The 27,831-nt window shown below is 43.4% G+C and overlaps 1 protein-coding gene across 1 annotated transcript; it reads left to right on the top strand.

Annotated features, from left to right (window-relative positions):
• Nucleotides 1-20,426: 20,426 nt before the first annotated feature.
• Nucleotides 20,427-27,321, top strand: LOC115459190 (gastrula zinc finger protein xLCGF3.1-like). Its single transcript, XM_030189051.1, has 2 exons — nt 20,427-21,286; nt 27,140-27,321. Exons 1-2 carry the CDS (start codon nt 20,437-20,439, stop codon nt 27,319-27,321), a joined length of 1,032 nt encoding a protein of 343 aa, XP_030044911.1. The 5' UTR covers nt 20,427-20,436.
• Nucleotides 27,322-27,831: the final 510 nt, after the last annotated feature.

Below are 27,831 nucleotides of genomic sequence, written 5' to 3'. Positions count from 1 at the left end.
TATTATGTTTTTATTCCTGGAAACAGGCTATGATGAGGAAAGTCTTGATGTATTATCAAGGATGAAACAAGAGGAAGAGCCGTATGTCTGGGATCCCCATGAGTCAAGAGAGAGAGAAGTTACTAACTCAGACACAGGTGAGTAATAATACTGTACAGAGTAAGAGCAGGTATTACAGAATACAAGTGAATAAAATTACTGTACAGAACAAGAGGAGGTATTACAACCAGGCCTTTAATGGAAGAATTAACTAACTTGTTAGTCTCACTCACACACACACATGGAGTGACACGTGCTGGACATACTGCAGCAGGACATGTTTATCCACTTTTATCCTAGCTGAAATAATATTTAACCATCTCTCTGACCTCATGTGCAACTTTCTTTAAATTAGTCACCTTATTTTCTAACTCCTCTTACTCTCATCTATCTGTATGTTCCATCTTTGCTTATATCCTTCACTATCAATTAAAATGTTCTATTACGTATTGTGTTTTATTATTATTTTTTTTATTTATTACATTTGTACCTCGCGCTTTCCCACACATGGCAGGCTCAATGCGGCTTACATAGTAACAATATGAAGAATTACAAAGTCGTAAAAAAGAATATACAATTTGTAGTAAACGCAATATTAATGGGGTTAACGGATAAATAAATTGAACATAGGAGGAATTGGGTGCAGAAGGAAATGAGCGTTAGACATTGTAAGTAGTAACTATGTCATACTTTGTATTATTTGAATATTTTTACTGCTGTAATTGCCAATTGCTCATGTTTGATTTATTCTTATTGTACACCACCTTGAGTGAATTCCTTCAAAAAGGCGGTAAATACATCTTAATAAATAAATAACAAATTACAGACCACTGATGAGTAATACTATAGTGAATAAAAGGAGGTATTATGGAGCACAGCCAAGGTTTAAGAATTATTACATAGTATAGTTGAGTAATATTGTACAGAGTAAGAGGAGATATTACAGAGCACAAGTGAGAATTAAACATTGTAAAGAAGAGTAAGAGATTACCAAACCCATGTTGTCATCTGAGTGTCTGTGCTTTGATCTTGTAACTTTGGGAGACATAATTACAATAAAAATCTTCCTTAATGACTTGATTCCATTCTACATCTGAACCAACTAATACTGATCCCTTCTAATTTGATTATGTTAATCACATTATCACTATTGGTCATTATATCTTACCTGTTTTATTTTGTGTTATGTAAATAATTCTACTGACCTATGTACCTAATTTCTTACATAGTAATATGTTAAATTAGAGCATACCTCTTACTCTGTTTATGATTATACCTTTTGCAACATAGGTTGAAAATAGGTGGGAAAATGTGGGGTACAAATGCAGCAAATAAATAAATAATTCATGATTTATTTTACACTAGTAAAAGAAGCCCGTGTCAGAGCAAATGAAATGGGCCCTAGTAAGGTTTTCGTCGCCAACACCCCTCCCTCCCTCCCTGGCCCACCCCCGCCTCCCTGCCTCCCTCCCTGCCAACCCCTTCGTTGTTCTGCCATTGCTCCGCCCTCGAGGGCGGGGCCCGGAGCGATTTTGGTGGCTTCACCACCATGAACCTTCGAACCTTTTTGAAGGAAGTCAGAGCTTGGCTTCACTGACGTCAGTGTCCTCAGAACGTTGAGGGTGAGTTTTATTATGGTAGATATTTATATTCCACCTAAGTAAATAGAATTAATTGAAGCAGATGCCACATGAACCTTAATAGTATTAGATAAACTGTACAGTAATGTACAAAAACCAGAATAAAAAAGACCTTCATTATTACCACACATGTAGACGTTTATAAAAACTTAGACCTGACCATAAAACCTAGAAAATCTGACATTTTTTTCAGCCGTGCATGTTCATAGAAGAAAGTCATAAGCTGCAACTTTAAGGCTTCAGCCTCTAAACTGCAGTGAAGTGTTTCCAAAGCTCAAATTCAGCAAAGGAGAAGGCAGTGGCCTGATCTGTAACCATTTGAGCTAGCTGACAAGAAAACATGCGATGGGTCACTTTGCCTTAAAAATGTAAAGCCAGTGTCCTGAAGAGAGAATAAAATCTTGTTATACGAATGGGAAGCATTTGCAACAAATAAAACCATCTTGCAGGCTGTATAATTCTCACAAGTGGGTCGATATCTGCATCGGCCCGGGAACCGGCATGGTTAAATAGCAAAATTTTGCTAGAGCCTTCCTTGGCACGCTCAGCACCAAACCGCACATGTGCGGAGTGCCTTCCCGGCCACTACGCAACCGTGTTTGTTAGTTTTGTTTTTTCAGCGTCTGGAGCCCCAGCTTTGTTCTTGTCAGCCCGGGAAAACCCTTCATGTGCCCTTCCTTCGGTATTTTTCCCATTTTTTTTTTGTAGTGATTTTCTTTCCTTTTCTATTTTTAAGCAGGAGATCCTTTATTTCCTAGTTTTGTTTTGCCCTGTTTTAAGTTTCCTTTTGTTTTTGGTGCAGCCGCCTTAGGCTGCTCGTCCGGGTTTCTGCCTTCTTTTTGGTGTCCTTTTTTAGCCAACACCATTGACTCATTTAATTTAGCTGTGGCCATCTTCCCTTCCATGTCATTGAAGACTCCCAGTGGCTTCAACCGGATCATCTGAGGTACTGATACCCATTTGTGGTGTATTCAGTGCCTTGGGCCCGACCATAGCCCGGCTCATTGTGGCCTTTGTCTTGTATAAAGAAAAGGACTCAACTGGCCCAAGAAGCCCAACGAGAGAAACTTTTTGGAGGTAAGTCCGGTCCTTCCACGTTTGCATCGATGGAAGCATTGACGTCTGGAGTTGAGGTACCCATGACTGCCCAGAGACCAAAACACACTGGGAGCAGTGAGGCTTCGAGTGGGTCTCCACCTGCCTCGAGGACTCCTGCTATGCAAGCCCACCGAGACCGTCCATCGTCGGACCCAACCCCGAGACGACCTGGGAATTCGACGTCATCCTCATTAGCACCGCAGAGCCTTGGTGAGATGCATCCTTCCAAGTCGAAGAAGCATCAACACCAATCCCCTTCGACTCATGGTGCCGGGAGCGCCGAGAGACTCTGCACCGGAAAAGCGGCACCACTGAGAGGAGCGCTCCCCCTCCATTCAAGAGGTGTTGTTGCGCCAGTCTCCGGGCAGTCAACCTCCTCCACAGCCCCAACCGATTCTGCAGCTTGAGGTTCCACCGACCCCGCCATCTTTCCCGATGGTGGCTGTCAACGAGCAGTTCTGGGCCTTGCTTCCAGAGCTTCTAGAAGGACTGCTGTGTACCACTGCATCAGAGGTGCTTACGCCTACTGTGTTGCCTGCTGCAGCTACGTCTGGCCCTCCACCTGTGGTGTGATCACCGATGCCGCTTGAGGCACTAGTATCGACTGCCACCCAGGCTGGCACTCCATCAACATCGGTGGAGGAAGCTTTGCCGCAGTCGGTGAGAGTCAGCCATTCAACATCGCCATAGAGACCGTCGGTTTTCGGCATTGAGGCGGGTAAGGGGTCGGAAGTCACTGAGGGAAGTGCTCTCTGACACCGAGGACCGCTTATAGTAGTCAGAGGAAGATCCTAGGTACTTCTCCTCAGATGAGTCCTATGGGATTCCCTCTGAACCTTCTCCTATGCCTGAGAGGAGACTGTCTCCACTAGAGAGCCTCTCCTTTTCCTCTTTTGTGCGGGAAATGGCTCAGGCCATTCCATTCCCTGTGGAAGTAGAAGATGAGCCCAGGGCTGAGATGTTTGAGGTCCTGGACTACACTTCTCCACCTAAAGAGGCAGTGACAACCCCCTTGCATAAGGTACTCAAAGAAGCCCTTATGCGAAATTGGGCGTCCCCTCTGTTTGGCCCTGTTATCCCAAAGATGCTTGACTCCCAGTACCGGATCCACAGGGACCCTGGCTTGATGAGGTCTCAGTTACCTCACAACTCAATGTTGGTGGACTCCACTCTCAAAAGGTCAGGAGTTCTGGGGACTATGCCTCAGCGCCCCCAGATAGAGAAGCTAGAACCCTGGATTCTTTTGGGAGAAAGATGTATCAGGCCTATATGCTCATTTCCCTTATACAGTCCTACCAGCTCTTTACGGACATCCACTTGCAGAACACGGTGCGTCAGCTGTCTACCTTGGTTGATGCCCTCCCTCCAGAGCAGGCCGAGCCTTTTTGCCAGTTGGTTAGGCAGCAGAAGGCATGTCGCAAATTCCTTGCCAGGGGTACCTATAACACCTGCGATGTGGCATCCCACATTTCTGCTCTGGGTACAGCAATGCACAGACTCTTATTGCTGCGTGTTTATGACCTTGACCATTCGGTTCAGCAGAGGATGGCGGATGTTCCATGCCAGGGGGAGAAGGTGGAAGATCTGGTTGACCAGATCAAGAAGCATAATGATGCTATGGCTTCTCTTTCCCACTGGGTGCCTTCTGCCTCCGCCTCCTCATCCAGGAGGTATTTTGGTGGGTCCCGGAGTGCTCCCTATTCCTATTCTAGGCATAGGTACACTCCTGTGGCTCACCAGCCTGCTCAGGCTCAACTCCAGCACGCTTGTTCTCGTCAACAGCATGCGCCTAAGGTCCCAACTGCCCCCAGCAAAAGCAAGGGATGGGCTTTTGACTGGCTCCAGGAGAACATTGCCGCCATAAAAGTGTCCGTGACGAATGACTTGCCGGTTGGAGGAAGGTTAATGTTTTTTCACCAAAGGTGGCCTCTCATAACATCCAGCCGGTGGGTTCTTCCAATAGTTTGGGTAGGATATACCCTCAATTTGAAATCCAAACTTCCAGATTGCCCACTGAGAGCGTATTCAATCAGCTCTCGGCACAAACAGATACTTGCAGATGAACTCTCCGCACTTCTCAAGGCCTATGTGGAAGGCAGGGATTCTATTCCAGGTACTTCCTTGTGCAGAAAAAGACGGGAGAATGCATCCCATCTTAGACCTCAGGGCCCTGAACAAATGCCTGGTCTGAGAAAAGTTCAGGATGGTTTCCCTGGGCAGCCTTCTTCCCAAGATTCAGGAGAACAATTGACTATGCTCTCTGGACTTGAAGGATGCATACACGCACATTTCGATACTTGCTGCTCACAGGAAGTATCTTTGATTTTGGTTGGGGATGCAGCACTTTCAGTACTGCGTGCTGCCCTTTAGCCTAGTGTCAGCTCCCAGGGTCTTTACAAAATGTCTAGCAGTAGTCGCAGTATCTCGCTACACGGACTGAAAGTGCATGTGTTCCCTTATCTCGATAATTGGCTGGTGAAGAGCACCTCGGAGGACAGTGCTCAGGAGTCCATGCAGAGGACTATTCAGGTGCTAGAACTACTGGGATTTGTTGTCAATTACCCAATTGGAGTTCATTGTAGCCTTGCTCGACATGAGAACTGTTTGAGCCTCCCTTCCCGAGACGCGGGCGGACAGCCTCCTGTCCATTGTCTCCAAAGTTCGGACATCTCAGAAGTCACAGCACGGCAGATGTTGAGACTCTTAGGCTACATGGTCTCCACGGTTCACGTGACACTCATGGCACACCTTCACATGAGATCTGCTCAATGCCCTAGCTTCCCAGTGGTGGTGTCAAGCCACGGGGAATCTCGAAGATGTCATCCAGGTGTCCACCGAGGTTGTCAGCTGCCTTCAGTGGTGGACAATTCGATCCAATCTGACCTTGGGACATCCATTTCTTGGTGGCTGTTACTTCAGCTCGTAGAGTCAATGAGCTTCAGCCCTTGGTAGTGGATGCACCTTATACTAAGTTTCATCACAATAGAGTAGTTCTCCGCATGCACCCTACGTTCCTGCCAAAGGTGATGTCGGAGTACCATCTGAACCAGTCGATTGTCTTGCCAACATTCTTTCCCTATCCTCATGCCCACCCTGGCGAAAGGAGCTTGCACACCTTGGACTGCAAGAGAACATTGGCCTTTTTCATGTAGTGGACAAAGCCCTTCAGACAGTTCGCCCAGCTGTTTGATTCTTTTGATCCGAATAGGAGGGGAGTCGCCATCGGGAAACGCGCTATTTCCAGTTGACTAGCAGATTGCATTTCCTTCGCTTATGCCAGGCAGGCCTAACTCTGGAAGGTCATGGCGAGGCTCACAATATCAGAGCCATGGCTTTGTCAGTGGCCCACTTGAAGTCAGCCTATATTGAAGAGGTTTGCGAGGCTGCGACGTGGTCTTTGGTCCACACATTCACATATCATTACTTCCTTGAGCAGGATACCCGACGTGACAGTCGGTTTGGACAATCAGTGCTGCAGAATCTGTTTGGAGTCTAGAATCCAACTCCACCCTTCTAGGCCCGTTTTATTCTGTTCCAGGCTGCACTCTCAACTAGCTGTGTATAGTTTCAGGTTAATCTATGTTATGTGCTTGCCGTTGCAAGGCTCTGTTGACCATTGTTTGTTGTTTTGAGTGAGCCTGGATGCTAGGGATACCCCACTTGTGAGGATTACTCAGCCTGCTTGATCTTAGAGAAAGCGAAGATACTTAACCTGTAGCAGATGTTCTCCGAGGACAGCAGGCTGATAAACCTCACAAACCCGCCCTCCTCCCCTTGGAGTTGTCTCTTTCTTTCCTTTTTGCTCTTTACTAAACTGAGGGACGCGGTCGCTATTTAACCATGCCAGTTCTCTGGCCGACGCGGACGTAGACCCACTTGTGAGAATTGTCAGCCTGCTGTCCTCGGAGAATATCTGCTACAGGTAAGTATCTTCGCTTTACTGTAGTTTGTCTCACAGTGAAGTTGTACAAATATATATTTACTTCCCTTTTTTAAAGAATTGTTCCATGAATCATTTTTGTTAAGTCAAGCTCTATCTGCTGTACACCGCTTTGGATGAATCTCTTCATAAAGACAGTTAATAACTCCCAATAAATAAGTAAACTGAGGGTCCATATTGAGGTTGAAAACTTCAGTTTTCCCTGATAGTTTGAGTACAATGGCAGAGTTGTCATCAAATTTGTTCATGCTGTAAGATGGTGAAAGACTTTTTTATTCATTAATAAATACAAGTACATAAGTATTGCCATACTGGGAAAGACCAAAGGTCCATCAAGCCCAGCATCCTTTTTGCAACAGTGGCTAATCCAGGTCACAAATACCTGGCAAGATCCCCAAAAAGTACAAAACATTTTATACTGCTTATCCCAGAAATAGTGGATTTTCCCCAAGTCCATTTAATAACGGTCTATGGACTTTTCCTTTAGGAAGCCGTCCAAACGTTTTTAAAACTCCGCTAAGTTAACCGCCTTTACCACATTCGCTGGCAACGAATTCCAGAGTTTAATTACATGTTGAGTGAAGAAACATTTTCTCCAATTCGTTTTAAATTTACTACATTGTAGTTTCATCGCATGCTCCCTAGTCCTACTATTTTTGGAAAGTGTAAACAGACGCTTCACATCTACCCGTTCAACTCCACTGATTATTTTATAGACCTTTATCATATTTCTCCTCAGCCGCCTTTTCTCCAAGCTGAAGAACCCTAGCCGCTTTAGCCTTTCCTTATAGGGAAGTCGTCCCATCCCCTTTATCATTTTCGTCGCCCTCCTCTGCACCTTTTCTAATTCCACTATATCTTTTTTGAGATGCAGCGACCAGAATTGAACACAATATTCGAGGTGCGGTCTTACCTTGGAGAGATACAAAGGCATTATAACATCCTCATTTTTGTTTTCCATTCCTTTCCTAATAATACCTAACATTCTATTTGCTTTCTTAGCCACAGTAGCACACTGAGCAGAAGGTTTCAACGTATCATCAACAACGACACCTAGATCCCTTTCTTGGTCTGTGACTCCTAATGTGGAACCTTGCATGACGTAGCTATAATTCGGGTTCCTCTTTCCCACATGCATCACTTTGCACTTACTCGCATTAAACGTCTTCTGCCGTTTAGACGCCCAGTCTCGTAAGGTCCTCTTGTAATTTTTCACAATCCTCCTGCGATTTAACGATTTTGAATAACTTTGTGTCATCAGCAAATTTAATTACCTCACTAGTTACTCCCATCTCTAGATCATTTATAAATATGTTAAAAAGCAGCGGTCCCAGCACAGACCCCTGGGGAACCCACTAACTAGCCTTCTCCATTGAGAATACTGACCATTTAACACTACTCTCTGTTTTCTATCTTTTAACCAGTATTTAATCCACAATAGAACACTACCTCCTATCCCATGACTCTCCAATTTCCTCTGGAGTCTTTCATGAGGTACTTTGTCAAACGTCTTCTGAAAATCCAGATACACAATATGAACTGGCTCACCTATATCCACATGTTTGTTCACCCCTTCAAAAAAATGTAGTAGATTGGTGAGGCATGATTTCCTTTCACTAAATCCATGTTGACTTTGTCTCATTAATCCATGCTTTTGAATATGCTCTGTAATTTTGTTCTTTAAAATTGTACAGCACTGCGTAACCTGGTAGCACTTTAGAAATGTTAAGTAGTAGTAGTTAATAATAGTCTCTACCATTTTGCCCTGCACCGACGTCAGACTCACCGGTCTATAATTTCCCGGATCTCCTCTGGAACCTTTTTAAAAAATTGTCGTTACATTGGCCACCCTCCAGTCTTCCGGTACCACGCTCGATTTTAAGGATCAATTACATATTACGAAAAATAGCTCCGCAAGCTCATTTTTCAGTTCTATCAGTACTCTGGGATGAATACCATCTGGTCCAGGAGATTTGCTACTCTTCAGTTTGTAAAACTGCCCCATTACATCCTCCAGGTTTACAGAGAATTAATTAAGTTTCTCCGACTCGTCAGCTTTGAATACCATTTCTGGCACTGGTATCCCACCCAAATCTTACTCAGTGAAGACTGAAGCAAAGAATTCATTTAATCTCTCCTCTACAGCTTTGTCTTCCCTGATTGCCCCTTTTACTCCTCGGTCATCTAGCGGTCCAACCGATTCTTTTGCCGGCTTCCTGCTTTTAATATACCTAAAAAAAATTTTACTATGTGTTTTTGCCTCCAACACAATCTTTTTTTTGAAGTCCCTCTAAGCCTTCCTTATCAGCGCTTTGCATTTGACTTGACATTCCTTATGCTGTTTCTTATTATTTTCAGTCGTTTCTTTCCATTTTCTGAAGGATTTTCTTTTAGCTCTAATAGCTTCCTTCACCTCACTTTTTAACCATTCCAGCTGTCGTTTGGTCTTCCGTCCTCCTTTTTTAATACGCAGAATATATTTGGCCTGGGCTTCCAGGATGGTGTTTTTGAACAGCATCCACGCCTGATGTTAATTTTTGACCCTCGCAGTCGCTCCTCTAATTTTTTTTATCACCGTTCTTCTCATTTTATCATAGTCTCCTTTTTTTTTTTTTTGATTTGAAAAATATTTTTATTTAGTCACGTTGTTCTTAAATACATACACATAATCAGCTAACAGCTGTACAGCGAATGCAAATAGAGTGAACTGCAATATAAACAATTGAAAACATAATGAATTTTCTCCCCTCCCTCCCCCCCTCCCTCACTTTAAGGCTGAATACTCTGTGCATTAGTAGCAGCAGTCCATAAACGTTCTAAGTGTGTCCACTCCTCCGCGTCGGGGTCAAATCTACCCCTCCGTCTGTCCGTCAGTTGCTCAAGTCCCATTATGGTTCGGAGCCTCGTTTTCCATTCTACAATCGTAGGGCCCACTCTCTGTTTCCAGTGGGCTGCTATTTCCAGCTTCGCGGCTGACAAGCATAGTCTTTTTAGCCGCTTCTGCCATTTCTTGCCCCTTTTATTTCCCCACCCCAGTAGACACCACTTCGGTTCTGCAGGAAACTGTGTACCCAAAACAGAGGACAGGCACATAATTATTTCTTCCCAAAAAGAACGTACAAGAGTGCAAGACCACCACACATGTACAAAACTACCGAGGTCATTTTCACAACGCCAACACCGGTCTGAAGCATTAGCATACATTCGTTTTAACCTGTCTGGCGTATAGTACCATCTGCTTAAAACTTTGTAGGCATTTTCCTTTATTAATACACACACAGATGCCTTTTTTACCTCTATGCATACCCTTTCCCATTCCTTCACACTCATTTCGCAATTCAAATCGCTCTCCCATGCTTTCATATAAGGTAATTTAGTCACTGTGCTGCCTCTAATATAATTATATAACCTGGAAATGCCTCTCCTCCCCACCTCCAGTGTAACCCAGATGTTTTCTAGGGGCTCCCGTTCCCTCGGATCAGCATGTAACCACCCCTGTTTGCTCATATAATGTTTGACCTGTAAATATGCATAATTATCAGACTCCCGCAGGGCAAACTTCCTCCTTAGTGTCTCAAATGTCCTTAGTGTACCATCTGACATCAAGTCTCGGAATCTCCGCAGGCCTTTTCTATACCATTCATGAAACGTACCCCCCGCTTCTCCAGCTGGGAACTCGACCTCATGAATAATATGAGCCAATGTTGAGGTTTTAACTCCCTTTTTAAATTTGCGTTTCAGCACCTCCCATGTATGTAACAAATGCCCTATAAATGGATTTTCAGTTCCCCTACGGGAGGCGCACATCCTTCCAGATCCCCACAATCCCCGTTCAAAATTACACCTAGGCTCCAAATGTTGCTCTAATACAGCTACTGGTGCCCTTTCCCCCTTACTCCATTCCGCCACCTGCTTTAATTGTGCTGCTTGGTAGTACCATGTAATGTTGGGCATCCCCCTCCCTCCTTCCTCCACTCCACTCCACATAATTCGCTTGGATAGCCTCGCCCTTTTCTCTCCCCAGGCAAAGTTTGACATATCAGACTGTAATCTGTTCAGGGTACCCGAGGGAACTTCCAATGGCAGCGTCTGGAAGAGGAACAACAACCTAGGAAGTAAATTCATCTTGATAACCGCTATTCTGCCCCACCATGAAAGCAGCCCATTTTTCCATCTACTTAAATATGCTCTAAGTTCTCTAAGCAAGGGATCATAATTAATCCCATATAAAGATGCAAGGTCCCGAGGAAGCCTTACCCCGAGATATCGAAAGCTCTCTCTGGCGTGCTTAAAAGAGAATCTGGTTAACAGACTCTTTATATCTAAAGTGGGACCCGTAATGCCCAACACCTCAGACTTATCATAGTTAACTTTAAAGCCAGATATAGCTCCAAACGCTCTAAGCTCCTCACATATAGAATGTAGAGTCTCTTCTGGGCGACTTACATAAAAAAGAATATCATCTGCGAATAACGCCACTTTGTGCTCTTGATCGCCCACCAAAATCCCCTCAATGCTGACTGTCTCCCTAATCCTCTGCGCCAACGGCTCAATCGCCAGAGCAAAGAGCAAGGGCGACAGGGGGCAGCCCTGCCGCGTACCACGCTGTATCCGAAACTGATCGGAGTATCCCCCATTAACTTTTATACGAGCGATTGGTGTTGCATATAGCCCCTTAAGCCATGTCAATACTCCTGGGCCAAACCCCATAAACTCCAACACCTCCCATAGGTAATGCCACTCGACCCGGTCAAAGGCCTTTTCTGCATCCGTTGTTAAGAGTACAAAATCCCCACCTCGACGTTGGGCCTCCCATATTATGTTTAGAGATCTCCTTATGTTATCCGCTACTTGCCTGTGCGGAACAAAGCCTGATTGATCCTCATGGATTAATTGGGGCAGAAATTTATTAATCCGCTCCGCCATAGCCTTGGCCAGTATCTTAATATCTATATTTATAAGGGATATAGGCCTATAGGATGCACACAGTGTGGGATCTCTCCCCGGCTTGGGAATCACCGAGATTCCCGCTTCATACATACTCCTTGACAAAGTCCCTGATGTGAAGCACTCGTTCCCTACCCGTACTAACAACGGCCCTACCTCCTTGCTCATTAACTTGTAGAATTTAGCCGTGTACCCATCGAGTCCCGGCGCTTTCCCTCCCTTTAAACCTCTAATAACTCTTTCTATCTCATCCAGTGATATGGGCTTGTCCAGTGTATCTCTTTGTTTCTCGGTTAGTTTCCGCAATCCCAACCCGCTTAAATATTCTTTAATCTGTTCCCCTGATTCCCCATTTTCCTTAGTATACAAAGCTGCGTAAAATTGGGCAAACCGGTCTCTAAGCTCTTTATCTTGATATAGTAATGTATCCCCCTCCCCCTTAATTTTCATTATAGTATTGCCCACCCGTCGCTGGCAGAGGCAACGCGCCAACATCCTCCCCGACTTATTACTATATTCAAAAAACTTTTGCTGAGCTAACTTCCTTTGAAAGTCCATCTGTTTTATTTGAATTTGATGCAAAACAGCCCTGCATTCCCTCAGTTCTGTAAGTACTTCAGGGCATTGTCCACCTTGATGTTGGGCCTCTAGGGTCGCTAATCTTTGTCTTACCTCTAGTTCCCGCCTTTGCCCCTCCTTCTTCCTTTGACTTCCTTTTTTGATCAAATGTCCTCTCACCACAACTTTAAGAGCGTCCCATAGCGTCCCCTCCGCCACTTCACCCGTGTCATTGTAGGCTAAATATTCTTGTATCACCCTCCGAACTTCCTCACAATCCTCCACTGAGTCAAGCAGAGATTCAGTCAATCTCCAAAAAGTGTGACCCCTTTCTCTTCCCAAACCCCTCCAAGAGGCCCAAATAGGGGCGTGATCTGACACATGAATACTCCCTATACTAGAGTCTTTAACCTCCCCCCAGATATTACGGGAGCCCCAAATTGCATCAATCCTTGTATACGTTTGTTGGGCATGCGAATAGAAGGTGTATGTCCTCTGCCCAGGGTGCTGCAATCTCCAAACATCTATCAAATCCAGATCCCTGACCAGACTCAGTAATTTAGTCGTATTTGCCGACACTCCACCCTTTTTTTTTCCCCTTAGAGTGGTCTAGATCTGCTAGAGCCCAATTGAAATCCCCTCCAAGAATCACTTCCCCCCTCACAAAATTTGTCAACTCTAATCTTAATTTTTCAAAGAATGCCCCCTGTCCCTCATTGGGTGCATATATATTAACTAATGTGATCTGTTGTTCATTGATCTTTCCCGTGACCGCAATACATCTTCCTTGGCTCTCCAGGAAAGTTTGCTCATGAACAAAAGGTACCCTTTCTTTAATATAAATTGCCAGACCTCCCTTTTTCCCCCCTCTAGGGTCTGTCAGTATATAGTTCTGACCCAGGTTTTTATATTGGATAAGCCGTACATCTTTCTTTTGGATATGTGTCTCCTGCATCATGATAATGTCCCACTGCATTTTAAGTATCTCCCTGCATACAATACTTCTTTTTCCAGGTGTATTCAAGCCATTTACATTCCATGAGCCCACTGTGATCCCACCCTCTCTCCCCCCTCCCCTCCTCCCCCCATCCCTTCCCCTCAACTGGCCGCTACAACAAGCTGCCAGATTTCCCCTAAGAAAGTGTCGTCCCCTGGGGATCCAGGCCCCCCTTATACCCCCCACACATTCAAAACTGCAGCCCCCTTCATTCATTCCAGATATATTCTATCCTAATCATACACATATGATCAGTTAAACATTACCAACATGGTATCACTTACAACAAATGATCAAATGACCAAACTTTGCGTCCGGGCATTAGCCCCTCTACATTGATCCCTTCAAGTGTCCCCTTGCTGCTCCAGACCACGCTCCTTCCTCACTCTGTTTGTGCTGTTGCCCCTTTTCCCCTGCTGGAGCCATCTGCCTGGACTAGAATCGTTCTCTCCATTACCATCCTTAGGGGGAACTCGTAACTCCTCCGGTAGGTCCGTGCATCCCATGTTCTCCAGGATTTTCCTTGCTGCAACCGGATGTTGTATTTTCCTTGTCTGATTCCCCACCGTGACCATAAGACCACTGGGGAAAATCCATCTATAACGCAGTCCAGTCTTTTGTAGATATCTCGTCACTTCGCGGAATTCCCGCCTCTTTTGTAAAGTAGATTTCGCCAGGTCTTGGAAAATCTGTATTTTAATGCTCTGCCATTGTATGTCACCCAAAGCACGAGCTTTCCTCCAAACAGTCTCCTTCACCTGAAAGTCATGGAAGCAGGCGATGATATCCCTGGGGTTCTCCCCCCGTTGTGGTCCCAGACTCCGGTGCGCTCGATCAATTTTAATTTCAGTCTTATCTGTACTCTCCTGGGGATCTCTCCCTTGACTTAGAATAAAGTTGCAAATCTCTTGCACCACTTTCGCAGCTTCCATATATTGGGCCTCCTCAGGCACTCCTTTAAAGCGCAGATTCCCCCTTCGAGAGCGATTCTCTAGATCTTCCATCCTAATCTCCATTTCTTCGCGCTGCTGTTTCTCCTCTTTAACTGTTTTCGCCAGGCTCTGTATCCCCACCTCCATCTCCTCCAGGCGTTCCTCAGTCTCACCCATGCGGTTACCAATGTCTTTTACTTCTTCACGCAGTTCTTTGACAGCAGCGTGTATACTATTTCTAGTATTGATCATCTCCGATTTCAGCTCCTGGAACCATTTGATAATTTCGCTCCTCTCGAGTTCCACCTCTCTGCCGCTCCGTTCCTCAAGTTCGTTATCCGACTCGGGGTCCTCCGGCGCCATTTTGTTTTCGCGCGAAGGCAACACTGCCGGTACTCTGCTTCCCGCTTTCGCCGATTCAGCCGCAAACTTGAATTTCGAAAGTTTCTTTCTGGCTGCCATATAGTCTGGTAAGTTCAACCAATCGTCTACTGAATTGAATATCCGTCTAATGTGGGGATTTAACAGCTGATTTCTTCGCGTCCCCGCGGAGCTCTAAATTTGAGCTGCCGATCACATCGGTGACGTCACTTCCTCTCCCATAGTCTCCTTTTTTAAAGTTAAATGCTAACGTATTTGATTTCCTATGTATACTTACTTCAGAGCTAATATCAAATCCGATCATATTATGATCACTGTTATCAAGCGGCCCCAGCACCATTACCTCCCGCACCAGATCATGCGCTCCACTAAGGACTAGGTCTAGAATTTTTCCTTCTCTCATCGGCTCCTGTACCTGCTGCTCCATAAAGCTGTCCTTGATTTCATCAAGGAATTTTACCTCCCTAGCGTGCCCTGATGTTACATTTACCCAGTCAATATCGGGGTAATTGAAATCACCCATTATTATTGTGTTGCCCAGTTTGTTTGAGTCCCTAATTTCCTTTCAAATTTCTGCGTCCGTCTGTTCATCCTGGCCAGGTGGACAGTAGTACACTCCTATCACTATCCTTTTCCCCTTTACACATGGAATTTCAATCCACAGTGATTCCAAGAAGTGTTTTGTTTCCTGCAGAATTTTCAATCTATTTGATTCAAGGCTCTCCTTAATATACAATGTGAATTTCGTGGGGAAAACTGGCCCATGCGTCCCCTCTGGTAGGCTGGTCAATTGCCCACATACCAGAGCAGTCTCCTAGAAGGCTATCAGTAGTACCCACAATCATCTGACCCCTTGTGAGTGTAAGGAAATAGAAACACCTTCTCATACCCATCTTCACCCAAAAGATTAGTTACCCCTTTGAATATGATATAAGAAAGAGAGAGAAGATAAGCAGCACGGATATTTAGGCTTTATTTTCCAACTCACCAAAGCAATACAAGGCAAGTAGATTAACAAGCAGGATGAGAGACCCATCCATCAGCATCTCTGCATGGCATCTGGGAGTTCTCTAACCCCACCCAAATTTGCTCTGTCTTTTATACCCTTCTGGCTGCATTCAAATCAATGGGCTTCCATAGACTTCAATGTTAAACTTGTTTACTCAAAAGTTGCTTGACCACAAGATGCTCCACCGGAAAAGCCTCCTCCTCTATCTTAGCTTTTACTTCCCCTTTTTTCTTGCACCTGGCATTATCTCAGATAAACAAGTTTTTTTCTAACTCAGATACAGAAATCAGAGAATCCATCTTATAGCTGACAGGTTTCATTTTGATTTCAGATTTCTTGACTATTCTTTTCCAATTTTAGGTCATTTAGGCCTTAATCTGGGCTAAAAGCTGTGTCCTGCTTTCCCAGCAAGCTTCCTGCCATACTAGCCATTACATTATTGACCTGACCAGGGTTTCTATATGGCCTGAGCTCTAAGGCTTGGCCTTCCACCATTCCGGTGGGGGCTCCTGGCTGTACCATATTTCTACAAATGCTACCCCTCCACCAATTTGATCCACCCTATCACTACGATATAATTTGTACCCTAGTATGACAGTGTCCCACTGGTTATCCTCCTTCCACCAGGTCTCAGAGATGTCTATTGTAGCTAATTTTTAATTTAGTCCAATATATTCTAACTCTCCCATCTTATTTCTTAGGCTCCTGGCATTCGCATATAGACATTTCAAACTATGTTTGTTCCTATTTACATCATGCTCAGTACTTGACAGTATTAATTTGCAGTCTTTTGTATGTTTTTTAATTTTTATTTAAGGACACCTGATCTGCCAAGGTTTCTTTTGCAACCTCACTATCAGGATACCCTGTCTTCCCTGTTTTGGTGATATCTTTGAAAGATACCTTATTCGGAACCATGCGCTTTTGAGCGACTGTCGGCCTCCCCCCCCCCCCCCCTCCCCCCCGCCTGTTTCTAGTTTAAAGGCTGCTCTATCTCCTTTTTAAATGCCGATTCCAGCAGCCTGGTCCCACCCTGGTTAAGGTGGAGCCCATCCTTTCGGAAAAGGCTCCCCCTTCCCCAGAATGTTGCCCAGTTCCTAACAAATCTAAAACCCTCCTCCCTGCACCATGGCCTCATACACGCATTGAGACTCTGGAGCTCTGCTTGTCTCTTGGTCCCTGCACGTGGAACTGGTAGCATTTCAGAAAATGCTACCCTAGAGGTTCTGGACTTGAGCTTTCTATCTAAGAGTCTAAATTTGGCTTCCAGAACCTTTCTCCCACATTTTCCTATGTCATTGGTACCCACATCTACCAAGACAGCCGGTTCCTCCCCAGCACTATCTAAGATCCTGTCTAGATGACGCATGAGGTCCGCCACCTTCGCACCAGGCAGGCAAGTCACCAGGTGATCCTCACGTCCACCAGCCACCCAGCTATCTATATACCTAATGATCGAATCACCAACTACAACACCTGTTCTAACCTTTCCCTCCCGGGCAGCAGTTGGAGACATGTATTCGGTGTGAGAGGATAGTACATCCCCTGGTGGGCAGGTCCTGGCTACAAGAGTACTTCCTACTTCACCAGGGTGATGCTTTCCTTCTAGGAGACCTCCCTCCTCCAAGGTAGCACAGGGGCTCCCAGACTGGAGGTGGGACTTCTCTACAGCATCCCTGTAGGTCTCCTCTATGTACCTCTCTGTCTCCCTCAGCTCCACCAAGTCTGCTACTCTAGCCTCAAGAGAATGGACACGTTCTCTGAGAGCTAGGAGCTCTTTGAATCGGGCACACACATATGACATCTCAACAACTGGGTGATAATCATACATGTGACACTCAAGACTGGCTAGCACCCCTCTCGCTGCTGGACTGCTGACTCCATCTTAGTGTTTTTGAGTTTTTCAATAGTTTAAAACTTGCTACAGTATTAAGGATATTAGCCTAATATAAAAGTGTCTTTTAGTTTATATAGTATATTGTATGATTTATTTAGTGTTTCCTTCTTAGATGGTAATGAAATGTATTTAAAACTCTGTAAGAGCACTCCTTGCTTGTTACTCTAATTATGATAACTTACTATAAATAAAGAGTTGTCCTAGGAGTGGGCGGGAAGACTAAACTAGATCCTGCAGTGCCTGCTAGATTCTATCTGTTAATGCTGTGGTACAACGTTTTTAAAACTGAGTGGAAAGACTATGGAGATTAGTTGATAAAATTTGCTTTTTATATTTTTATTTTGCCTAACACTAACCTACAATTCCTCCTTTAAACCCCAATCTTTAAGTTCCCAAAGCACAAAGCAAAATAGCGCTCACTTACCAGAGAAATGTCATCTTCTCTCAGAACTTCTCAGTCTGCAGCAGTCTTTTTAATTGATAGTTTGTCAGGCCACAATACAGAATTCAATTACAGGAATCCATTCTAAAGGTGACCTAAGCATGAAGTAATTGTAGATTTACAAAGGAAGTTATGTATGATGGAAGAAATCTGCTGGAGAATCTAGCTGTACTCCCGCTAATGTTTTTGCTAGAATAACACCAAGTACTATAGAAAGAGTTCTCTGACATCTGGAGAACCAGAAATAGTGTCCCCCCCCCCCCCCCCCCCCCCAAATCACCTTTCATTCCTTTGTCTTAAACCATTCCTAAGGTTCATGCAGGCACTTTTCCAAATGCCTCTCAACAGCCACTTGATCTTACTGAAATGAATGTAGACAGGGCTTTTGAGGTGTGCTTTTTCTCTCTTGACACATCTGCCAATGACCTACTCGGTGTTTTGAAATGTCCTATGTGGTATTTTATGTCTGTTCATATGAGGGGCAGTTCTACGTATAATTTGGCTCCTCCAGTGAGAGGCACCAAGTCTACACAGTGTCCGGAAAATTTTACATAGTTTCAAAATATTTTGCAATTGTTTAATCACTTAGTATGACGTTTGAAAATACATTATAGGTAATTCGTAATTTGTGTTCAAAGTGTCCTCCTTCAACCTTGACACATTCCTAATGTCTTGAACGCCACTGAGCTGTTGGCTCAATGAATTCTGGGGTTTCATTCATTAAAAGCTCGACTGTTTTGCATTCTTGATGCGCCAGAGCACTATCCTGTTGAAAAATAAAGTACTCTGAAATGTCTCGAAGTTCAGGCAGAATGGTGCCTGGTGAACTTCTGCACATTCTTGCCAATTGTGGATCCTCTGATGCTCTTGCCACCATGTTATAGAATTGCCCTGCCTGTTGAGCCCAGAAAATTCTGTGTCTTGATCAATAATAGTTTTCCATATAAGTAATACATGACTAATGTCTTCTTTTCATATCCAGCAGTTAATGAGGCTATACAGAAGCTCAAGCAAGAGCAAAATCACGAAGAAACTCCTGTCGAAATAGAACAAATACCAGGACAGTCAAAAAATGTCTGTGAGAATATTTCCCAAGGGATGAAGAGGAGACACGCAAGGAATCATCAGCAGGAGTTGGAGAAGGAGCAGAGAGACCCTGCCGGAGAAACACCTTGTGGAATTACTGAGTGTGAGAGAAGTGACAGGGAGCTCACAAACATCCCTGAGCACCAGAGACACTTGAGAACAAAGAGTCCCTTCCAAAATAACAACAGTGATCCAGAGCCATCTAAATACCCCCAAGAAGAGAGGACAGAGAACGAATCCATTCAGTGTGACAGCTGTGGAACAATCTTCAATATGAGTGATCATTTCTTATTGGCTAAGAGAACCGACAGTAGGGAGAAATCCTTTTCATGCTCTCACTGTGAAAAGAGTTTACAACAGAAGATAAATTTGAAATTAAGCCAGAGAATTCATGCTGAGTTTAGACCATCTTCATGTAATGAAAGTAGCAAAAGTTTTTATCATCAGGAATCATTAATTACACACCAAAGGATGCATACTGGAAACATGAAGCACATCAGAAAGAAACATTTTACGTGTACTTCATCGTATCTAAAATTGCACCAAATCATCCACAGCGGAAGGACACCCGTTACATATGCCAAGTGTGGCAAAAGTATTAGTTCATCCTTAATTCTGAAAAGGCACCAAGAAATCCACAGTGGACAGAAACCTTTTCCATGTAATGAGTGTGGCAAACGTTTCAGTCAGTCTTCACAGCTGAAGAGGCATCAAATGATCCACAGTGAAAAGAAACCTTTTACATGCACTGGGTGTAAAAAATGTTTCTCCTCTTCATCATTCCTGAAAGCTCATCAAATGATCCACTGTGGAAAAAAACCTTTTACATGCTCTGAGTGTAATAAAAGTTTTACCAGGTCATCAACTCTGAAAATACACCAAAACATTCACAGTGGAAAGAAACCTTTTACATGCACTAAATGTAATAAAAGTTTCAGATGGTCATCATGCCTGAAAACTCATCAAATGATCCACAGTGGAAAAAAACCTTTTACATGCACTGAGTGCAATAAAAGTTTCACCAGGTCATCAACTCTGAAAATACACCAAAACATTCACAGTGGAAAGAAACCTTTTACATGCACTGATTGTAATAAAAGTTTTACCTGGTGGTCAGCTCTGAAAATACACCAATACAGTCACAGTGGAAAGAAACCTTTTACATGTACTGAGTGTAATAAAAGTTTCACTCGTTCATCATGTTTGAAAATTCATGAAATGATTCACAGTGGAAAGAAACCTTTTACATGCACTGAGTGTAATAAAAGTTTCACTCATTCATCAAACTTGAAAACTCATCAACTGATCCATAGTGGAAAGAAACCTTTTACATGCTCCGAGTGTAATAAAAGTTTCACTCGTTCATCATGTTTGAAAATTCATCAAATGATCCATAGTGGAAAGAAACCTTTTATATGCACTGAGTGTAATAAAAGTTTCAGTAATTCATCACACTTGAAAAATCATCAAATGATCCACAGTGAAAAGAAACTCTTTATATGTACTGAGTGTAATAAAAGTTTCTCTTCTTCATCATTCTTGAAAGCTCATCAATTGATCCACAGTGGAAACAAACCTTTTACATGCACTGAGTGTAATAAAAGTTTTACTCGTTCATCAAACTTGAAAACTCATCAAATTATCCACAGTGGAAAGAAACCTTTTACATGCACTGAATGTAATAAATGTTTCAGTTGGTCATCATGCCTGAAAACTCATAAAATGATCCACAGTGGAAACAAACCTTTTACATGCACTGAGTGTAATAAAAGTTTCACTCGTTCATCATACTTGAAAAGTCATCAAATTATCCACAGTGGAAAGAAACCTTTTACATGCACTGACTGTAATAAAGGTTTCACCAGGTCATCACACCTGAAAATACACCAAAACATTCACAGTGGAAAGAAACCTTTTACATGCACTGATTGTAATAAAAGTTTTATCTGGGCTTCAGCTCTGAAAATACACCAAAACATTCACAGTGGAAAGAAACCTTTTACATGCACTGAGTGTAATAAAAGTTTCATTCTTTCATCACACTTTAAAATTCATCAAATGATACACAGTGGAAAGAAACCTTTTACATGCACTGAGTGTAATAAAAGTTTCACTCATTCATCACGCTTGAAAATCCATCAAATGGTCCACAGTGGAAAGAAACCTTTTAAATGCACTGAGTGTAATAAAAATTTTGCTTCTTCATCATATCTGAAAATTCATCAAATGAGCCACAGTGAAAAGAAACCTTTTACATGCTCTGAGTGTAATAAAAGTTTCACTTGTTCATCACACTTTAAAAGTCATCAAATGATCCACAGTGAAAAACCTTTTAAATGTACTGAGTGTAATAAAAGTTTCACTCGTTCATCACACTTGAAAAGTCATCAGCTTATCCACAGTGAAAAGAAACCTTTTACATGCTCTGTGTGTAATAAAAGTTTCACCAGGTCATCATGTCTGAAAATACACAACAACATTCACAGTGGAAAAAAACCTTTTACATGTGTTCAATGCGGTAAAAGTTTCATTCAGCTTGGAAATCTAAAAAAACATCAGCAGATCCACAGTGGAAAGAAACCTTTTCCATGCACTGAGTGTAATAAAAGTTTTACTCACTTATCATACCTAAAAACTCATCAAATGATCCACAGTGGAAAGAAACCTTTTCCATGTGTTCAATGCCCTAAAAGTTTCATTCAGCTGGGACATCTAAAAAAACATCAGCTGATCCATAGTGGAATGAAATCTTTTACATGTTCTGAGTGTAATAAAAGTTTCACTTTGTTATCAAGTCTTAAAATGCACCAAAACTTGCACAGTGGAAAATCCACCGAACACTCCACAATGTCATGAAACCTTTTCCATGTATAGAGTGTGTTAAATGTTTCAGTGAGCCATCACAGCTGAAGAGGCAGCAAAGTTTCTCTCTGAGTATATTAAATGTTTCAGTTGCTCAACATATCTGAAAATCCACCAAATAAACCACAGCAGCAAGACACCTTTTACATCATAGCTGAAAATGCACCAAATAATGCAGATTGTTCAGGGATTACCTTAAATGTGATTCCTGCAAACACTGTAAAGTCTCCAGTGACTTGTCAATCACCTCCTTCTCTGCATGTGGAAACTGAAAAGAATAAGACAATTCTTCCCAAGATCTGTCTTTCGCAGCCTAGTGCAATCCCTCGTTCTCAGCCATCTGGATTACTGCAACTCACTATACGCAGTTGGCAAAGAGCAAATACTGAGAAAACTCCAAACAGCCCAGAATACAGCAGCCAGACTCATCTTCGGAAAACCAAAATATGAAAGTGCAAAACCCTTACAAGAGAAGCTACACTGGCTCCCACTCAAGTAACGCATTACTTTTAAAGTATGCACATTAGTCCACAAAATCATTCACGGTGAAGCCCCAGCCTACATGTCTGATTTAATAGACTTACCACCCAGAAACGCTAAAAGATCATCCCGAACTTTCCTCAACCTCCACTTCCCTAATTGCAAGGGCTTGAAATACAAGGCGCTGCACGTGTCAACCTTTTCCTACATGAGCACGCAGTTCTGGAATTCACTGCCGCGCAACCTGAAAACGATCTACGAGCAAACCACCTTCCGCAAACTACTGAAGACCCATCTTTTTGAGAAAATTTACGGAAAGAACCAAAACACATAAAGCCCACACTCACTGTTCAATAATGCATCATTACAGCCACTCTGAATTCTCATCCCCCGTAATCTCACCACACTCATACCTTTACTCACAGAAAATGTATACCAAATGCTTTCCTGTCACTATATATTGCCCCTTTTAGTTTCCCGTTGTTTCCTTTCCAGTGTTTCAATGATCTTTTTCCATTGTTATATTCATTAATGATACTTGACTTTGTCTCGCATAACTCCTCACAATGTAATCCATAACTGAGTTGTAACAAACTGTATTTCCATCTTTCATAACGTATTGTAAGCCACACTGAACCCGCAAAAAGGTGGGAAAATGTGGGATACAAATGCAATAAATAAATCATAATGTCATCCTCTAGGGTTGCTCCCCACTACCTGATGATATGTGTTGGACTATTTTTCAGAGCTTAAGGAAGGTGTGTAAAAACAGACTGTCTAGATTTATGAGATTGTGTTGTAGTCTCTTTGGTTTGCTCAGAAATTTTAATTGCAAAGAAACAATGTGAAATATCTATGACAGCAAACGCAGAACGTTCTGGTCTCAATTGTGACAGTATATCCTGCATTATCAGTACAATTGGTTCACCCTATTTATCTTTCTGACATCTACAGGTAGCCTTAAATTTATAATGAATAATAATGCACTCTAGCTCAAATGTTAACGAAATTCTTCACACAGGCTCACACTCCCTGTGTATTAATGCCGTGGATCTACCACCCTGAAAGCAGTTAATCAAATATTTCAAATGTGGAGAAAAAAGCCTCAGTCGCCGCCCCGCCAGTCCACCTCAGCGAACTGTAAGGCAAGAGCTCAGCGTGCCATCATATGGCTTCAAAAAAACTCCACGTGTATACTCCAGCAGAGTATAAAGAGTATTTACACGTGGAGTTTTTTTTTAAGCCATATGATGGCACGCTGAGCTCTTGCCTTACAGTTCGCTGAGGTGGACTGGCGGGGCGGCGACTCTGAGGCTTTTTTCTCCACATTTGAAATATTTGATTAACTGCTTTCTGGGTGGTAGATCCGCGGCATTAATACACAGGGAGTGTGAGCCTTAAATTTATACCATCAGCCTTGATTATGGGAAAAATAAGTGAATTAAAAGGAGATATGCTTTTCTTAATAACTCCTGCTTCCAGTAATCCTTGTATTAAAGGAGCTACACCCTTTCTGCTACTTGAGGATATTTATACACTGCTGTATATATAGGTTTTATTCCGGGCTTTAATGGAAAATCAATAGGTACCTGACATTTTACTTCCCCAGCATCATAAGGTGAATTTGCCCACATTATCGTTTTTTCTGATGTCTGCTGTGTTTCACCAGGCAAATGCTTCCAGGGTTCAGACTCCACCTCCACATCAGCTTTTGTTAATTTTGGCACATGCATCTCTGTCTGAATCTCTGCTACAGCATGTGCTGGAAGATTATGAGACAACCATTCGTTCCCTAGCCAACATTGTTTTCTCAGAGAGTTCATCCCTAGAATTAATGTGGGAATACAATTGGGCACATATACTGGAATAATTCTTACTGCAGCTTGTGTCTGTAAAGTTGTACTCACCATGTTCAATTGCAGTCCCCGTCTCAGATCCTTCAAATCCCTGTAGACTTATTTCTTTTCCTACAATAGCTCCATGAAGTACAAATGAAATTACACTTACAAAAGGCCAAAACACAGTGCCAGGCTTATATTTGGAAAAATGCGTTTTGACAGCACCAAACCACTCCGAGAAAAACTCCATTGGCTACCAATCAACGTATCACTTTCAAAATCTGCACGACCGTTCACAAAATTATTTACAGCGAGGCACCGGGATACATGACAGACATCATAGACTTGCTAACCAGAAATACCACAAACTCTGCACGATCATACCTAAATCTCCACTACCCAAGCAACAAAAGACTCAAATACAAATCCACCTATGCATCCAGTTTTTCATACTTAAGCGCACAACTGACCACCTAAATTTCCGGAAAGCACTAAAGACAGAACTGTTAAAAGAGCATACCCCACCAACCCAATGTAACCAAACACCGTAATGGACATTACCTGACTCTTCCTCCCCTTTCCCTATCTAATTCCCCCCCAACTGTACCTACCATATATGTACCTCATTCTACCACAATATTGCTTTGAATTAATCCAAACCATGTATTTGTTCAGACTGAAATTGGCTAAAGCCGTAAACGGTAATATGTAAACCACATTGAGCTTGCAAAAGAAGTGGGAAAATGTGGGATACAAATGCAACAAATAAGTAAATAAAAAAGCACTGGTATCTAATAAGGCATATATGTCACGAGGGCCTATGGGAAGTGGAAGAACAGGCCTGCCTCCATGATCAAAACAATTTAGTATATTCTCCCCATTCCTCATCCACCTCGTGGCCTACTCCCTAATCTGACTTTCCCTGGCTTAAAGAACCCTGCTTCTTGCTGTCACAATAAACTTTTGCTTCCTCTTTCTAAATCTGATTAATCTCTCTTTTATCTAGTATTCACTGTCTGCTTTGCCATTTCATTTTTCCCTTCATTTTGTTCTCTCATAAGCTGCATAACAGCCATTCAGCTGTTACCGGCCGTAGAGCAGGCATCTGCAGAGGTTGTGGATAACCTCGCGGCACCCTCTTCTTCTTCTCTGATAATATTTTCTCAGGGGGACTGCTTGGGAGCCTTTGAGGTTTATTTTCAAAGCACTTAGCCTCCCAAAGTTCCATAGAAACATATGGAACTTAGCCTCCCAAAGTGCTTTGAAAATATGCCTCTTTATCCGGTAACCCCTCATCAAGCGGAGAAGTTTGTTCTTCCTACTGTGGATTCCTTGGTGTCAGTGGTCACCAAGAACACTACCCTCCCAGTAGAAGGACATGCAAGACTGTCATCTGGAAGCCTCACTCAAATGTATTTTTGAGGTGTCCGCGTTGGCCTTTCTGGCTTCCATTTGTAGTTCTTATGCGGCCAGAGCATGCCTTAGTAGGCTGCAACAGGCTCAGGGGTAGGACCCAGACGAAGGTTCGTATTTGGAGTTCGTTGCCTCCCACATGGAATCAGGCGTAGCTTATTTAGCTGATTCTCTCTACGATCTGATCCGAACGTCAGCCAAACAGATGGCACTGGTGTTTATTCCCGTCGGTTATTGTGGTTGTGCCATTGGGTGGCGGATCTGGCTTCTAAGCAGCATCTCACTCGTTTGCCCTTTTGGGGTAAGCTTTTCGGGAGGATTTGGAAAAGATTGTCAAGGATTTGGGTGACTCCAGGGTCAACGCCTTCCTGAAGACCGATCTAGATCAGTTCAGTGGCCTGGGCCTACACATCCTCGTCTGAGAGATGTCCATTATTGTCCGGGTCGCTCTGCAACTTCCTTTTTGTGGGGCCATTTTCAGTAACGTTCTTTCTTTAGAGGAGATAAGAGGCTTGTGGCTCATGCCTCATACCTGGGGCCTTCTGGTTGCACCTCTCAATGATGGGACGCCAGTCGACTCCTCACTCCTCAAGATTGGGGCTCAGGTGACCCTCTTTTATGAGAAGTGTACCAAAATTACATCAGACCAATGGGTCTTGGACATTATCAGAGATGGTTACAAGCTAGAGTTTGCCTTCCCCATAGGTGATTGTTTTTGGCGTCCTGCTGTGCTTCCGCCTCCAAACAGGCAGCTGTCAAATCTACACTCCTCGCCCTGTTTGACCTTGGGGCGATGGTTCTGGTTCCGCCTCTCGAGGTGTGGACAGGTCAGTATTCCATTTATTTTGTGGCTCCTCACAAAGGAAGATTCTTTTGGCCCATTCTTGATCGCCACCATGTAAATCAGTTTTTGAGAGTGTGGCATTTCTGCATGGAAATGTTGCGGTCGGTTGTGGCAGCAGTTCAGCTGGGAGAATTTCTAATGGCTTTGGATCTCAAGGAGACGTATCTTCACATCCCTATTTCGACTCCACATCAGCGTTTTCTGCGCTTTGCCATTAGGCCATCATTTTCAGTTTTGAGCAATGCCCTTTGGCCTCTCTACTGCTCCATGAACGTTCTCCAAGGTCATGGTGGAGGTAGCAGTGTTCCTACGGAAGGAGGGCATCTGAGTTCATCCCTATATGGACGACTGGTTGATTCGAGCAGACTCGGCGCTGGAGAGCCGCAGGGCAACTGATTGGGTCATTGTACTACTGCAGTCTCTGAGTTGGGTTCTCAACCTCACCAAGAGTGATGCCATTCCATCACAGTTGGATTATCTAGGGGCTCAACAGTTGGATTATCTAGGGGCTTAATTTGATATGAACCTGGGCCGTGTTTCCCTTCCGGAGGAGCACATACTCAAGCTCCGCTCCCAGATTTCCAGTCTACTGCAGTTGCCGGCTCCCCAGGGTGTGGGACTTTGTTCAGGTTTTGGGGATCCATGGCTGGCGACACTGGACATAGTTCAGTGGGCCAGGGCACATATGCGGCCTCTTCAATCCTCTCTTATCCACAGATAGTCTCTGGTCTCTCAGGGTTACCAATTAAGACTCCCGTGGCTTCCCCAGGCATGCCGCACTTTGACCTGGTGGCTTCACAGTCCTCACCTGTGGAAGATGTTATGGAATTTGTCATACAACCATACTCCTGTGTGCTCTGTGAGTTTGTTGTAACAGACTTCAGCAGCACATCCTGTTCTCTGCAGTTAGAGGCCTGATAACAGTCATATCTGTAAACTAGTACAAACCAGTTTTAGCTGGACATATAAGAATAACTGTAGGTAAAACACGGTAATGACCAGGCGGAGCCCTGTGTATGTGCAGGATTGCTGATTGGGTGATATGTGAGATGGTCCTATGTGATGGGAATTGTATATAAGTGACTGCTCATCTAAAGAGTCCTGGAATATTCCCTTGGCAAGAGAAGATTTATATCCTTTCCCAGGGGTGTAGTCTCTAGGAAATATACTCCCCCCCCCCCCCCCCGCCCCTTATTGTGGGTGAGAACTATTTTCTTACAGCAGACAACTATTTACTGCTTTATTTATATTCTCTTTTTCCTTGACTTTTGTACCAACTCAGACCCGGTGATATTTCCTGTCACTGGTAAAAAGATAAAAAGAGGAAGAAAGAGAGAGGCTTTTTATCTTTTTACCAATGACAGGAAATATCACCGGTTCTGAGTTCTCCTTTCTGCTACATTTTTGTGAAATAAGCCTGACTCTTTT

The sequence above is a fragment of the Microcaecilia unicolor genome, unplaced genomic scaffold (genome assembly GCF_901765095.1).
Source record: "Microcaecilia unicolor unplaced genomic scaffold, aMicUni1.1, whole genome shotgun sequence".
NCBI classification, from domain to species: domain Eukaryota; kingdom Metazoa; phylum Chordata; class Amphibia; order Gymnophiona; family Siphonopidae; genus Microcaecilia; species Microcaecilia unicolor.
This window is presented reverse-complemented; position numbering and strand designations above follow the sequence as displayed.